This window comes from Mustelus asterias, chromosome 4, assembly GCF_964213995.1.
Source record: "Mustelus asterias chromosome 4, sMusAst1.hap1.1, whole genome shotgun sequence".
Lineage (NCBI taxonomy): Eukaryota > Metazoa > Chordata > Chondrichthyes > Carcharhiniformes > Triakidae > Mustelus > Mustelus asterias.
In genome coordinates, this window is record NC_135804.1 from 85,939,449 (window position 1) to 85,953,219 (window position 13,771).

Sequence of the window (13,771 nt, forward strand, 5' to 3'; positions counted from 1 at the left end):
CCTCCTTCTTGAACCATTACAGTCTTTATAGTGAAGGTACTCCTCCTGTTTTCAAGGATCTTGACCCAGCAACCATGAAGGAACAGTGATAGACATCCAAGTCAGGATGATATGTAAAATAGAGGGGAACTTCGAGGTCATAGTGTTTCCATGCATCTGCTGCATTTGATAATCTAGGTGGAAGTCATACGTTTGAAGAGTGTTGTTGAACTTTTCTGGTGAGCTGGTACAACACATCACAGTGCATACCGCAGTAATGGTGGTGGAGAGTGTGAATGTTTAAGGTGTCCACAGTATTTACAATGCTATACACAAAATACAAGCATCTGTTTGATATCATGTTCATCAGGCAACATGAATTAAGCCAGTTGAGTCTGTGTCAAATGCAGCCAAATCAAATACAGACACCATGACCCTGTTCTCAGGCCATTCCAGGGGTGAACAGATGCAGAAATATGCATAATATATTATACTGCAATAAGCAACTAGAATATATTTATAAAACATCTTAAAATTACCAGTCTATTACACAAAAGATTAAAATAATCAAAACTCACCTCAATGCGTTTGATAACATCACGTGGGCCAATGCACCCAGGGTCAAATCTGATGTGAGCTTTATTGGTCGCAAGAGCTACTGATGTATAGAGTATACCTTTGGTTTTCATGAGTGTTGATTCAATATTATGAACACATGAGGCACAAGTCATTCCTCGCACCTAGGTAGAAGTTAAAGAATTTGATCGTTTCTATTGATGAGGTAGCAAAGTGGGTTCATAAGGGCGAGGTAGTTAATGTCACGTATACAGACTTCTAAAACATGTTTCATCAAGTGCCATATAACAGGCTTGCCAGCAAAGTTAAAGCCCCATGGAATAAAATGGACATTGTCAACATGGGTACAAAGTTGGCTGAGTGACAGATAACAGTGGTGGTGAGCAGTTGTTTCTCAGACTGAAGGAACATATACAGTGGGGTTTCCCCAGAGTTCATTACTAGGGCATTGCTTTTCTTGATTTATTTTAAATGATCCAGACTTGAAGCACAGGGTGCAAGTTGAAAATTTGCAGAGGACACAAAACTTGGTAGCATTGTGAACTGTTGAGAATGATAGAGCACACAGACTGATGGAATGGGTGGACTAGTGGCACATTAAATTGAAAGCAGAGAAGTGTAAAGTGGCATATTTTGGTAGGAAGAATAAGGAGGCAAAATAAAAAATGATACAATTAACAAGGGGGCTCAGGAACAGAGAGATCCAGGGATATATGTGAACAGACCACTTAAGGTGGCAAAACACCTATCTCTGCTGGCAGACTTCATACCACCAATTAGCAAAAAATTACAACAAATCACCCCTAAAATTTCTCCAGATAGCAGTCAATTTTTGGCCTGTTGATTGTCTGCAAGTTCAGTTACTCCAGTGAGACCTAATGTAACAGTTCCCTCAACCTCAATGTTTTACCTTCTTGAAAATAAAAGTACTTCTAAAAATCTCACAGGTCAGGATTGGCAGTAGCCATGTATCTCACCATGAAAGTTTTGAGTGATTGGGATTCCTGCACTTAATACAGAGAACAATTCAGCAATATTTGAACTGAATACTCACAACAAGTTCTAACTGACCATCTGATCCATCGAAGTCCTCTAGCACAGAGGCGCCAAAACCCAGTTCATTTATCAACTCAGCAATGTCTGGAGGCTTTATGATACTTGAATTATACCTCACTTCTGCTTTTCCAGCCATTAGGGCGACCAATACAGAATATATTCCTTGGCAGAATCAAAAGTGCAAAATTCACAGTCAGTTAAAATGCTGCATTGTGATTCCTGCTTTTATCACTCAAAACAATTTCAGCATTTGTGGTACAGGTACCATCAAAATCCATGTCCTGCTAACATTTTGCTTAGTGAGTTAAAAGTAGGTGTTTCTGACTAAGATGCAAGAAGTTAAATAGTAGCACCTCAGTTAAATTATTTACTGCCTGAAAACTGACCGATGAATCTAGGCTTAAAATGTATTTTGTGCATTTAGAAAAAAAAACTCAGCAACAGGAAGTTAAAACATCAAGGTGAATTTTAAAATCAGATTTTTAAGTGATGGCAGGAATTGAGGTATAATAAATAAACCACACCGCGTGCTAGAAACTGCACAACTTCACACAATAGACATTGTCCTTGCAGCCAGGAGCATGTCCATTCATTGTGCCTTTTCCAACTAAACAAAAGTTTATAGGGCAGCCATTCCCCAAGACAATGCCTTGATCTATAAGAGATGATCTGCCCAATTTGAATTTAAACCGAAACTTGGTAGTTAATTATTCCCTTGTACATTCTCAATTGCAACACCTCTACCAATCAGAGTCCACTTGCCAACCAATCAGTACTCTCTTCTCATGCAGAGTACATTGTTATTCGCTTTACAATTGGTATTCTTGCAAATCTATCCTGATGAGTGCAAGACACAAAACTTTGGCAGCATGCATTTTTTTTAACAATACTCAATATATTTAATATCCTGCACAGGAACTAAAAGCATGACCTTGGCATTATCAGCACCATGTATAAACCAACGGCACATTCCTATATATAAATAGATAAATCCATGCACATAATTGCGGTAGGTACGCTGGGATCGTTTAAGACTTATCTAGATAGCCACATGAACAGACTGGGAATAGAGGGATTCAAAAGAATGGTCCAGTGGGCACATGAGCGGCGCAGGCTTGGAGGGCCAAAGGGCCTGTTCCTGTGCTGTATTGTTCTTCGTACATAAAGGTAGTCTTACTCTCCCATCAAGTTTGGAGAAATAAATCAGTGTGCCTCATTCATTGTACTTAAACTAGATGAGTTGGAGAAAATTATGAAATATTCAATACGAAACATACACAGAGAACACAGTCATTATTTATACAATTGCATAAATATATACAATTGTATCAACAATAAATACTTTTGGGGGAATTTTACCATTTTGAGTCTAAGTGCCGGATCTGGGCATCAAATAGACCCGCGCCTGAAATCCTTTTTCCAGCGCGCCCATACGCGTTTTGCCGGCTCCGGCCCAATCCGCGCTGTGGGCGGGGCTTAGTGCTGGTGGACTGATCGGAGCTCTGAACTGCGCATGCGCAGTTCGAAAAAAATCTGACACGGTGCCCGGGCGCGAAAAAAAAAGCAGAAAGCGGAGAGTGCGGCTCTCTGACGGTCATCCTCTGGTCAGTGGCGGGGGGGGTCCGCTGCCTGTCTGCCACAGCCATCTCTCCCGCTCTCTCACACCTGCAGGGAAGAGTCATTTGTGGCTGGTAGTGTACCAGTGATGGTGCCAGGAGGGATCGTCCGCAGACAGGCAGCAGAACCCCCTGACCAGAGGATGAGACGTCACACCCCCTCTCCTCCCCCCCCCCCCCAACCCCCCACAGGGGATGATCGGTCACACCCCCTCCCCAGGGGATGAGACATCACACCCCCTCTCCTCCTCCCACCCCTCTCCCGCCCCGACCAGAGGATGACCTGGGTCAGAGAGGCGTTGCAGTCTCTGACCCCGCTCTTCGGAGGCTGCAGCGGCAACTTCAGACTTCTATTTTGCAGGTCGGTAACAGCGCGGACATGGATCAGGCCAGAAGACAGTAAAGTGGGATTTGGCGGTAGAGTTGGGCGCGCAGTTCATTAAGTCGATTTAAATGCATGCAAATACATTTAAATCGTCGGGCCGCCCGATTCGGGTGCGGGCTGGACCCGCGCTCGAATCAGGTGTCGGTAAAGCCGCGATCTGCTCGGAATTGGGTGCAGAATGCGGTATAGGCCCAACGCCCAACTTTACCGTGATTTTGCGCCCAAAAACGGGCGCGAAGTTTTGGTAAAATCAGGCCCTTTGTGTGGAAAGTGATTAGAAAATCTTTGGTCTATAGTGTGAGAAAATGTAATCTGGGAATACGGTTTAGATTACGGCATGTCATAAAATATACATTGGATTGATGCAGTGTGGAAGTTTAGTGCAGTGGGAACAGGCTTATATACCAAACTTCAGTGTCAAATTAAGTAGAGAGAGAGAGGGGGGGGGGGCGGGGGGGGGGGGGGGGGGGGGGGGAGGAGGAGGAGGGGGAGGAGGGGGAGGAGGAGGAGGGGGAGGAGGGGGAAGAGGAGGAGGAGGAGGGGGAGGAGGAGGAGGGAAAATATACAAAAGGAAGGAGGCCCACAGCAGGAACATGCCACGATATGGTACCTTAGGTGTCATACATGCAAAACATTTCAAATATAGATGCATAAATTACACTCCTCTGACACCAGAACCCTGCTGTCTGTGGGGGCCTATAAAAGGTATTATTTGGAAAACAAGTTTCTGAAATTTACTTTATAAAGTTAATTAACACACTTTTATATCAGTTTAAAATTAAAATCTGCAATATCATCTTAAATGCATACAAAAACTAATGAAATAAAATAATAGAAATGAAACAAAAGATTGAAAATGATCAATTTAATCCAGTGATTCAAAAGAAAGCCATGGATGACTGGAGTAACTTAAGGATGTCATCTGAAAGCCAAAATTACATTATAACCCCTTATTGATTCACAAACATACTTTTCTCCTCACACCTAATACATACTAAAGTGAAATTAAATTTAATTAAGCTGGCAAGATTGATTGGCTCGGGTTAGATTGGGAACACATTGTGTCCTTCGGGGTATTTTTAATCGCAGGACATTAAAAGTTGAGTTTTAAAAGCCTATTGGTTGCAGGAAGTAAAGAAATTACAAAATTGAGATGTAGTTTTATGATTTTTCTGATCAAGAATGAGTTAGAGCTGGAAACTGTATGATGGGTGCCAAGTGAAGAGAAGTTGGAGCAAATAGGATGGCTTACTTAGAGTTGGAAAGATGAAAAAAAATGCAATCCCATCTGAAATAATAATGAAATTGAGAAACAAGAAAAATTGTATTAAGGGAGCGAGAGGTTGAAGACTTGATGTGAGAAAGCCGAGAGCTTCTTGTGATTTTACAACACAATTCAGATCTAACCAGGGAACTATTTTGCAGTTATGATGACAAAAAGAAACAATGCTGGATGTCTTAACTAAAAACAAAAAGCTGCAATTGCACAGCAGGTCAGCTGGCATCCAAAAAGAAAAGTTGTTTTGCTTCATGCTGAAATGTTGATCTTGCTGCCTCTTTCTTACACTGAGTTAGCTGATCTCAGCTAGTAGCATTAGTATTGACCCCAGCAATCTTTGCCATGGAATAGAAACCCATCCTTCACCATTACACTCATCTATGAGCTTCAGGTGAGGACAGGATAAAGCAAAGAGATGTTACATTCTCCATGCTCTCATTGTATAGATGCCAAATCACCTACAGGAAGGCTGCAGCCTGTAGACAATCTAGCAATGCCATTAATCAGTGGCTTCAGGCACTGGAAAAAGGAGGAATCACTTTTGCTCACTTTCACACAATAGAATGTTGCAACTTGTGAGATTTCAGAGGAAATGAAACTAAAATTAAAAATATGAAAAGGCTTGTAGCAACTCAAATGTTCTTACCATCTTCCTGTTTCAAATTCCTCTCAATGTTAGCCACACAGGATGCACAGGTCATGCCGGTTATCTGAATAAAACATTTTTCTGGCACTGCAGCCTCTCTGTTCGGTTGGGTAATGCCCGACTCCTGTGATAGCATCTCTCCTTTCATGTAGGTCATCCCAGTTTCACATAGCCCATTCCTCATTTTTTTGTCTTTTACAGACACTTTGGGCAAAATTTCTGCTGGTAACACTGCAGGTTCTGTACTTGCTGTAATTATAAAATTTGCATAGCATTTTCGGTTATGATAAAATGCATTATAGAATGTGTGTGTGAATTCATCAAAGGCCAGTAACTATTCCACTTTTCTCAATCGATATCAACAATTAAGTGGTTTCACTCAGATATAGTGCGCTAACATGTCTTTGCCCACACCACTGCTGCTGTACTGCTGCCACTCTGCTTACTAGAAACCAAGTAAAGGTTTGTCTAAAACTATATCATAAAGGATCTTGAAAACTTACAAAAGAGTTTGGCAGTTCAGCAGTGGCAGCAAAACAGCGGCACCTTATATTGGCGTGTGAAATGGAAATATTACACAGGCATATAGGGTCTGCTCTTCTTGGACTGGATTTAACTACAGGTCAAAGCGGAAGGAAAATGACCATTTTTACAATGCACAGAAATCCTTTCCTAAAGGCCTCATGAGGGGGTATGGTTCCCAACATCCCTTTATCAAAATATGGGCCTGAGCTGTGAGCATTTGCTGACTGAAACAAAAAGGAGGGACATCACAACCAAGTCTGATCCCCTTCTCACATAAGACACTCCAAGCTGATTTCTTCCCTCCTTAAATTATCCTTACTGTCCTTGGATTAGGTGCCTATTAGCATCCGAGATCAAGATCAGTAGACTAGGGTAAACAAGGCATTCACATTTGGAGCTTTCCAAAGTTGTATGGCTCACTTCTATAATCTGCAGCACATTTACTAACTAAAATTTGCTCCCTTCACTTATTTAGAAAGATAACCTGAGAGAACACTATACTTACTGTGCAGAAACTCAAATTTTCGGCTATGATTCTTTTTGTTCCAGTCAAGGGATGCACATACAACCCAAGAGGGTAATGTCAGCATTCCAATAATACTGTATAACTTAATTTGTCCCTCAACAGTACTGCATGTGGACAAAGCTCATACCAAATAGATAACAAACAAAAAGAACGGGACATATCCACTAAACATGTTTATGGCTCCAAGCAGTATACCAAGAGTGGTATTGATCTGAGAGCCAACCATGCATTTCACCCTTAAGATCAAGTGGGTTAGGATGGATTGATCTTTACTTTTAATTAGATAAATTAGTTAAATTAAAAAGAGTTACCAGGAAGAATTGCCTCAAATCCCATATCATCTATCATGTCTCTCAGCTCCTCAGGATTGGTAAAGAGAGGATCATACTCCACAGTTCCACTGTGCTGCGTGAGGGAAACATGAATTGATATCACTCCACTTTTGTTTGAAATGTTTTCTTCTATAGTTTTCACACAAGAATTACAAGTCATTCCTTTAATATCAATCACTGTCACATTGCTCAACCGATGTTTCCTTGACTCCAAAGCAGGCAGTTGTGGTGAAGATACCAAAGGATGTTGAGCAGCACTGAGTGTAGATTTTTCAGACTGACATTCATTCGGGAGTGAAACTTTGAAATTTCCTGGAGGCAAGGTCTCAATTTTTTGCTTTAAGGCATCTGGAGTAATCATGGATGGGCTGTATTGTATGGTAGTGCTTTTAGATTCCAAAGAAACCTTGATGCTGTGTACAGCTGGGAGTGCTGCTAAGTTACTCTCAATGTTTGTTACACAGGAGCCACAGTGCATGCCATCAATTCTGAGGATCAAGTTTGTTGGTTTGTCGGTCACCTCCTGTGGCTCAAGTTTGGTCACCTGAGTTGCATTTATTAAGCGCTCAATGTCAAAATCAAGCTTCAAAGGTTTGGCCTTGGTTTTGATTGTGGCAGTAAATCCAGCACTTTCAATTTGAGTCCTGAGGTCCTCTGGTGTGATGAGGTGGGCTTGGTACACAATTGTGGCTTCCTGATTATTCAAAGAAACTATTTAAAAAGAAACATCTGGTTAATATGAATTAAATTAATTAAAACATTATGTAAACTTAGACAAAAAATGTAGAACGTGAATTTTTCAACAATCAAGGTTAAAAATGAATTGTGCTCTCCCCAATGGCCTAAAGGACAAAAAGTCAGATGTAGCACTAAGCCACACAAACCTGAAGAGTATTAGCTTAATTCCAAACTGAGACCAACAAATTGAACAGACTTGAAAACTCCAATTGGAGTCCCTGTTTTCAGGCTAGGGATGAAAAACCAACAAAGGTTCCAATTCTTCCAATGACCTCAGTTTAGTTAGGGAACATGAGAGATTAATAGATAGAAGTTATAGTCAGGTAGTGACACCAGGGTCTCGGAAGGAAGATACGTGGGTCACAGTTAGGAGGGGTAATAGTCAGAAGGGTGATATGCCAGAAAGTACCCCAGCAGCAGTCTCCCATAAAAGAAAGGGATGGGCAACAGATGGGATAAGGGAAGGGAGTGAGCAGTCTGTGGAGGGATCCCCTGTGGTTGTCCCCCTCCAAAATAGGTATATTGTTTTGGATTCTGTGGAGGGTGATGACCCTCCAGGGGTAAGCCACGAGGACCAGATCGCCTGCACGGAGACAGGCTCAGGGGTCCGGAAGGGAAAGAAGGGGTTTGGGAGAGCGATAGTGGTGGGGGACGCAATGGTTAGAGGCACGGACAGGCGGTTCTGTGGGAGCGAACGAGAATCCAGGATAGTAGTCTGCCTCCCTGGTGCCGGGGTACTGGATGTCTCAGAGAGGGTAGGAAGCATATTAAAAAAGGAAGGTTGTCAAACGGACGTAATTATACACATTGGTGAAAATGATGTAGGTAGGAAGAGCAGGGGGGTCATACGAGAGAAATTCAGGGAGATGGGTGCTAGGCTAAAAAGTAAGGCCTCCAAGGTAGCAATCTCTGGACTGCTCCCGGTGTCTAGTGCAAGTGAGGCTAGGAACAGGGAGATTCTACAGTTGAACGCATGGCTAAAGGACTGGTGCAAGAGGGGGGTTTTAAATTCATAGATAACTGGGAAGTCTTCAAGTCAGGATGGCAACTGTACAGAAAGGATGGGTTACACCTTAACTGGAAGGGAGCAAATATCCTGGCTGGGAGTTTTGCTAGAGTGTTTCGGCAGCATTTAAACTAGTGTGGCAGGGGGGTGGGGAACAAAACAGTAGGTCAGTAAGTACTGAGGCTGGGGTTGAGCTGGGGGCCAGGGCAAGGCTAGCTAAGAAGAGGAGCACTCTGGAGGAGGATGACTTGAGTGGGCCTGGAGGTCTGGAGTGCATCTGCTTCAATGCGAGGAGCGCAACGGGTAAGACAGACAAACTTAGGGCCTTAATGCTTATGCGGAACTTGGATGTGGTTGCGGTGACGGAGACTTGGTTAAAAGGACAGGACTGGCAGCTGAATATTCCGGGGTATAAGCGTTTTAGGCGAGACAGAGGAGGGGCTAAAAAAGGTGGGGGAGTAGCGATATTAGTTAGGGAGCATGTTACCGCGGTGCAGAGGGCAGACAACGTAGAGGGGTCATGTACTGAGTCACTGTGGGTGGAACTCAGAAACAGGAAGGGTGCAGTCACTATGCTGAGGGTGTACTACAGACCACCCAACAGCCCACGGAAAGTGGAGGAAAGGATATGTCAGGAGATTCTGGATAGGTGCAGAAAAAATAGGGTTGTTGTAGTGGGGGACTTTAATTTCCCTGGTATAGACTGGAAAGTGCTTAGAGCTGGGGTTCCGGATGGGGAGGAATTTGTAAAATGCATACTGGAAGGTTCTTTGGAACAGTATGTAGATAGCCCGACTAGAGAGGGGGCTATACTGGACCTAGTTCTGGGAAATGAGCGCGGTCAGGTCGTCAAAGTTTCGGTAGGGGAACATGTGGCAAATAGTGACCACAATTCTGTTAACTTTAGGATAGTAATGGACAAGGATGAGTGCTGTCCTACGGGCAGGGTGCTAAATTGGGGGAAGGCTAACTATAGCCGGATTAGGCAGGAATTGGTGGACGTTGATTGGGAGAGGATGTTCGAGGTAAGTCCGCATCTGGCATGTGGGAGTCTTTTAAGGAACAATTGATAAGGCTGCAGGATAGGCATGTGCCTGTAAAAAGGAAAGATAGGAAAGGTAGGATTCGAGAGCCGTGGATAACCAGGGAAATTGAGGATCTGATTAAAATGAAAAGGGTGGCGTACTGAAAAGTCCAGGCAACAGAAAACAGATGGAGCTCTGGAGGAATACAGAGTAGGAAAGAACTCAAACGGGGAGTTAGAAGGGCAAAAAGAGGTCACGAGATGTTCTTGGCAGGCAGGATTAAGGAGAATCCTAAGGCATTCTATTCATACGTTAGGAACAAAAGAGTTGTCAGGGAGAAAATCGGACCTCTTAGGGACAAAGGAGGGGAATTATGCTTAGAACCCAAGGGAATAGGGGAGATCCTAAATGAATACTTTGCATCGGTATTCACAAAGGAGAGGGGCGTGTTAACCGGGAGTGTCTCAGAGGGAGGTGTTGACCCGTTAGAGAAAATCTCCATTACAAGGGAGGAAGTGTTAGGATTTTTAGGGAACATCAAAACTGACAACGCCCCAGGGCCTGATGGCATCCATCCTAGACTGCTCAGGGAGATGAGAGATGAAATTGCTGGGCCTCTGACGGAAAACTTTGTCGCTTGTTTGGACACAGGTGAGGTCCCTGAGGATTGGAGGATAGCGAATGTGGTCCCGTTGTTTAAGAAGGGTGGCAGGGATAACCCGGGAAATTATAGGCCGGTGAGCTTGACGTCTGTGGTAGGGAAGTTGTTGGAGAGGATTCTTAGAGACAGGATGTATGTGCATTTAGAACGGAACAATCTCATTAGTGACAGACAGCATGGTTTTGTAAGAGGGAGGTCGTGCCTTACAAATTTGGTGGAGTTTTTTGAGGAAGTGACAAAAACGGTTGACGAAGGAAGGGCCGTGGATGTCGTCTATATGGATTTCAGTAAGGCATTTGACAAAGTCCCACATGGCAGGTTGGTTAAGAAGGTTAGGCTCATGGGATACAAGGAGAAGTGGCTAGATGGGTGGAGAACTGGCTTGGCCATAGGAGACAGAGGGTAGCGGTCGAAGGGTCTTTTTCCGGCTGGAGGTCTGTGACCAGTGGTGTTCCGCAGGGCTCTGTACTGGGACCTCTGCTATTTGTGATATATATATAAATGATTTGGAAGAAGGTGTAACTGGTGTAATCAGCAAGTTTGCGGATGACACGAAGATGGCTGGAGTGTTCAGATAGCGATGAGCATTGTCGGACAATACAGCAGGATATAGATAGGCTGGAAAATTGGGCGGAGAGGTGGCAGATGGAATTTAATCCGGATAAATGCGAAGTGATGCATTTTGGAAGAAATAATGTAGGGAAGAGTTATACAATAAATGGCAGAGTCATCAAGAGTATAAAAACACAGAGGGACCTAGGTGTGCAAGTCCACAAATCCTTAAAGGTGGCAACACAGGTGGAGAAGGTGGTGAAGAAGGCATATGGTATGCTTGCCTTTATAGGACGGGGTATAGAGTATAAAAGCTGGAGTCTGATGATGCAGCTGTATAGAACGCTGGTTAGGCCACATTTGGAGTACTGCGTCCAGTTCTGGTCGCCACACTACCAGAAGGACGTGGAGGCGTTAGAGAGAGTGCAGAGAAGGCTTACCAGGATGTTGCCTGGTATGGAGGGTCTTAGCTATGAGGAGAGATTGGGTAAACTGGGGTTGTTCTCCCTGGAAAGACGGAGAATGAGGGGAGATCTAATAGAGGTGTACAAGATTATGATGGGGATAGATAGGGTGAACGGTGGGAAGCTTTTTCCCAGATCAGAAGTGACGATCATGAGGGGTCACGGACTCAAGGTGAGAGAGGTGAAGTATAACTCAGATATTAGAGGGATGTTTTTTACACAGAGGGTGGTGGGGGCCTGGAATGCGCTGTCAAGTAGGGTGGTGGAGGCAGACACGCTGACATCGTTTAAGACTTACCTGGATAGTCACATGAGCAGCCTGGGAATGGAGGGATACAAACGATTGGTCTAGTTGGACAAAGGAGCGGCACAGGCTTGGAGGGCTGAAGGGCCTGTTTCCTGTGCTGTACTGTTCTTTGTTCTTCACTGGCTAAGGCTGAAGAGTTACTTGGTGCAAATCAAGCCAGAATCTAATTCAGCTTGACTCTTGGATCTCCCAAATTCACGTTGACCAAGATTCAGCCAATGTTCAGCCAACACCTATGCACACAGATTTGAAGAATGCCACTTGGTCAAAGACCAGAGGGCCTAAACAAACCTTGTGGAAGTGCATCTCAAAACAGCCAGCATTCGAAAAGAAAAGGACAACACACAGAAAAGATACCACAGTTCAACTGACATCTTGAAATTTCATGAGCAATGTTTCATCTGAACAAGAGTATCCCATTTGAAATGTTAATCTATCTTTTCTTTTTTGATGATACACTCCCATTTCTAATCACTTATCATTTTTTCCCTCTAATACTTTTTCATTACAGTACTTTGTTTCAAAGAAATTACGTATTTTCAAACATTGATCAAGCATTATAATCTCGTAATCCCCACCCAGTTACGTGATGCAAAGCCATGCAGTAAAACCTGGCAGTCAGAATTGCACCAAGACAAAACTAAAACGAATAACAGAATAAACAAAAGACTTGAGAAAAGACATAATTATATATTTTTGTCAGGGCCGAGGAGGAGACACGTTGCAAATAAGCCCCAAGGTCAATACTACTGTTGTTGGATGTTTGTCCAGATTGACAATTTTTGACTCATTTTCCTCCCACGCCAAGGTCAGATGGAGAAAACACATCGGGAAATAACTGGACTACTTTCTGGGACTTTCTTTTAAATAAAATCTCAGTTGTACTGGACATTCGTGCATGACTAGTGTCCGGTGGCTCTGACGTCCATCATTATGAAGTGCTTCGAAAAGCTAATCATGGCACACATCAATTCCAGTCTCCCGGACTGCCTGGATCCACTATAGTTTGCCTACCGCCACAACAGGTCCACAGCAGATGCCATCTCCCTAGCCCTGCATTCAACCGTGGAACAGCTAGACAGCAAAGACAGCAATGTCAGCCTCCTATGTATTGACTATAGCTCAGCCTTCAACACCATTATTCCTACGAAACTCATCTCCAAACTCCGTGGCCTGGGCCTCGGCACCTCCCTCTGCGACTGGATCCTGAACTTCCTAACTCACAGACCACTATCAGTAAGGATAGGCAACAACACTTCCTCCACCATCATCCTCAACACCAGTGCCCCACAAGGCTGTGTTCTCAGCCCCGTACTATACTCCTTATATATCTATGACTGTGGCCAAATTCCCCTAAAATTCAATTATCAAGTTTGCTGACGATACCACAATAGTGGGTCGGATCTCAAACAATGACAAGACAGAGTACAGGAATGAGATAGAGAATCTGGTGAACTGGTGCAGTGACAATAATCTCTCCCTCAATGTCAACAAAATGAAGGAGATTGTCATCAACTTCAGGAAGCGTTGAGGAGAACATGCCCCCTGTCTATATCAATGGGGACGAAGTATAAAGGGTCGAGAGCTTCAATCTTTAGGTGTGCAGATCACCAACAACCTGTCTTGGTCCCCCCATGTCAAAACTATAGTTAAGAAGCCCACCAATGCCTCTACTTTCTCAGAAGACTAAGGAAATTTGGCATGTCAACTACAACTCTCACCAACTTTTACAGATGCACCATAGAAAGTATTCTTTCTGGTTGTATCACAGCTTGGTATGGCTCCTGCTCTGCCCAAGACCGCAAGAAACTACAAAAGGTCATGAATGTAGCCCAATCCATCAAGCAAACCAGCCTCCCATCCATTGACTCTGTCTACACTTCCCACTGCCTTGGCAAAGCAGCCAGCATAATTAAGGATCTCACGCAACCCGGACATTCTCTCTTCCACCTTCTTCCATCGGGAAAAAGATACAAAAGTCTGAGGCCATATACCAACCGACTCAAGAACAGCTTCTTCCCTGCTGCCGTTAAGACTTTTGAATGGACCGACCTTACATTAAGTTGATCTTTCTCTACATCGTAACTATGACTGTAAC

At 43.6% G+C, this 13,771-nt stretch overlaps 1 protein-coding gene across 1 annotated transcript in view; it reads right to left on the reverse strand.

Moving 5' to 3' along the window:
• Positions 1-13,771, reverse strand: part of LOC144492829 (copper-transporting ATPase 1-like) — a 79,014-nt gene that overhangs the window by 40,947 nt on the left and 24,296 nt on the right. The window contains exons 4-7 of the mRNA XM_078211325.1: positions 6,900-7,631; positions 5,538-5,786; positions 1,610-1,773; positions 558-719 (exon numbers count right to left, since the gene is read on the reverse strand). Of these exons, the coding sequence (XP_078067451.1) occupies positions 558-719; positions 1,610-1,773; positions 5,538-5,786; positions 6,900-7,631 (1,307 nt within the window). The remainder of the gene's footprint in view (positions 1-557; positions 720-1,609; positions 1,774-5,537; positions 5,787-6,899; positions 7,632-13,771) is intronic.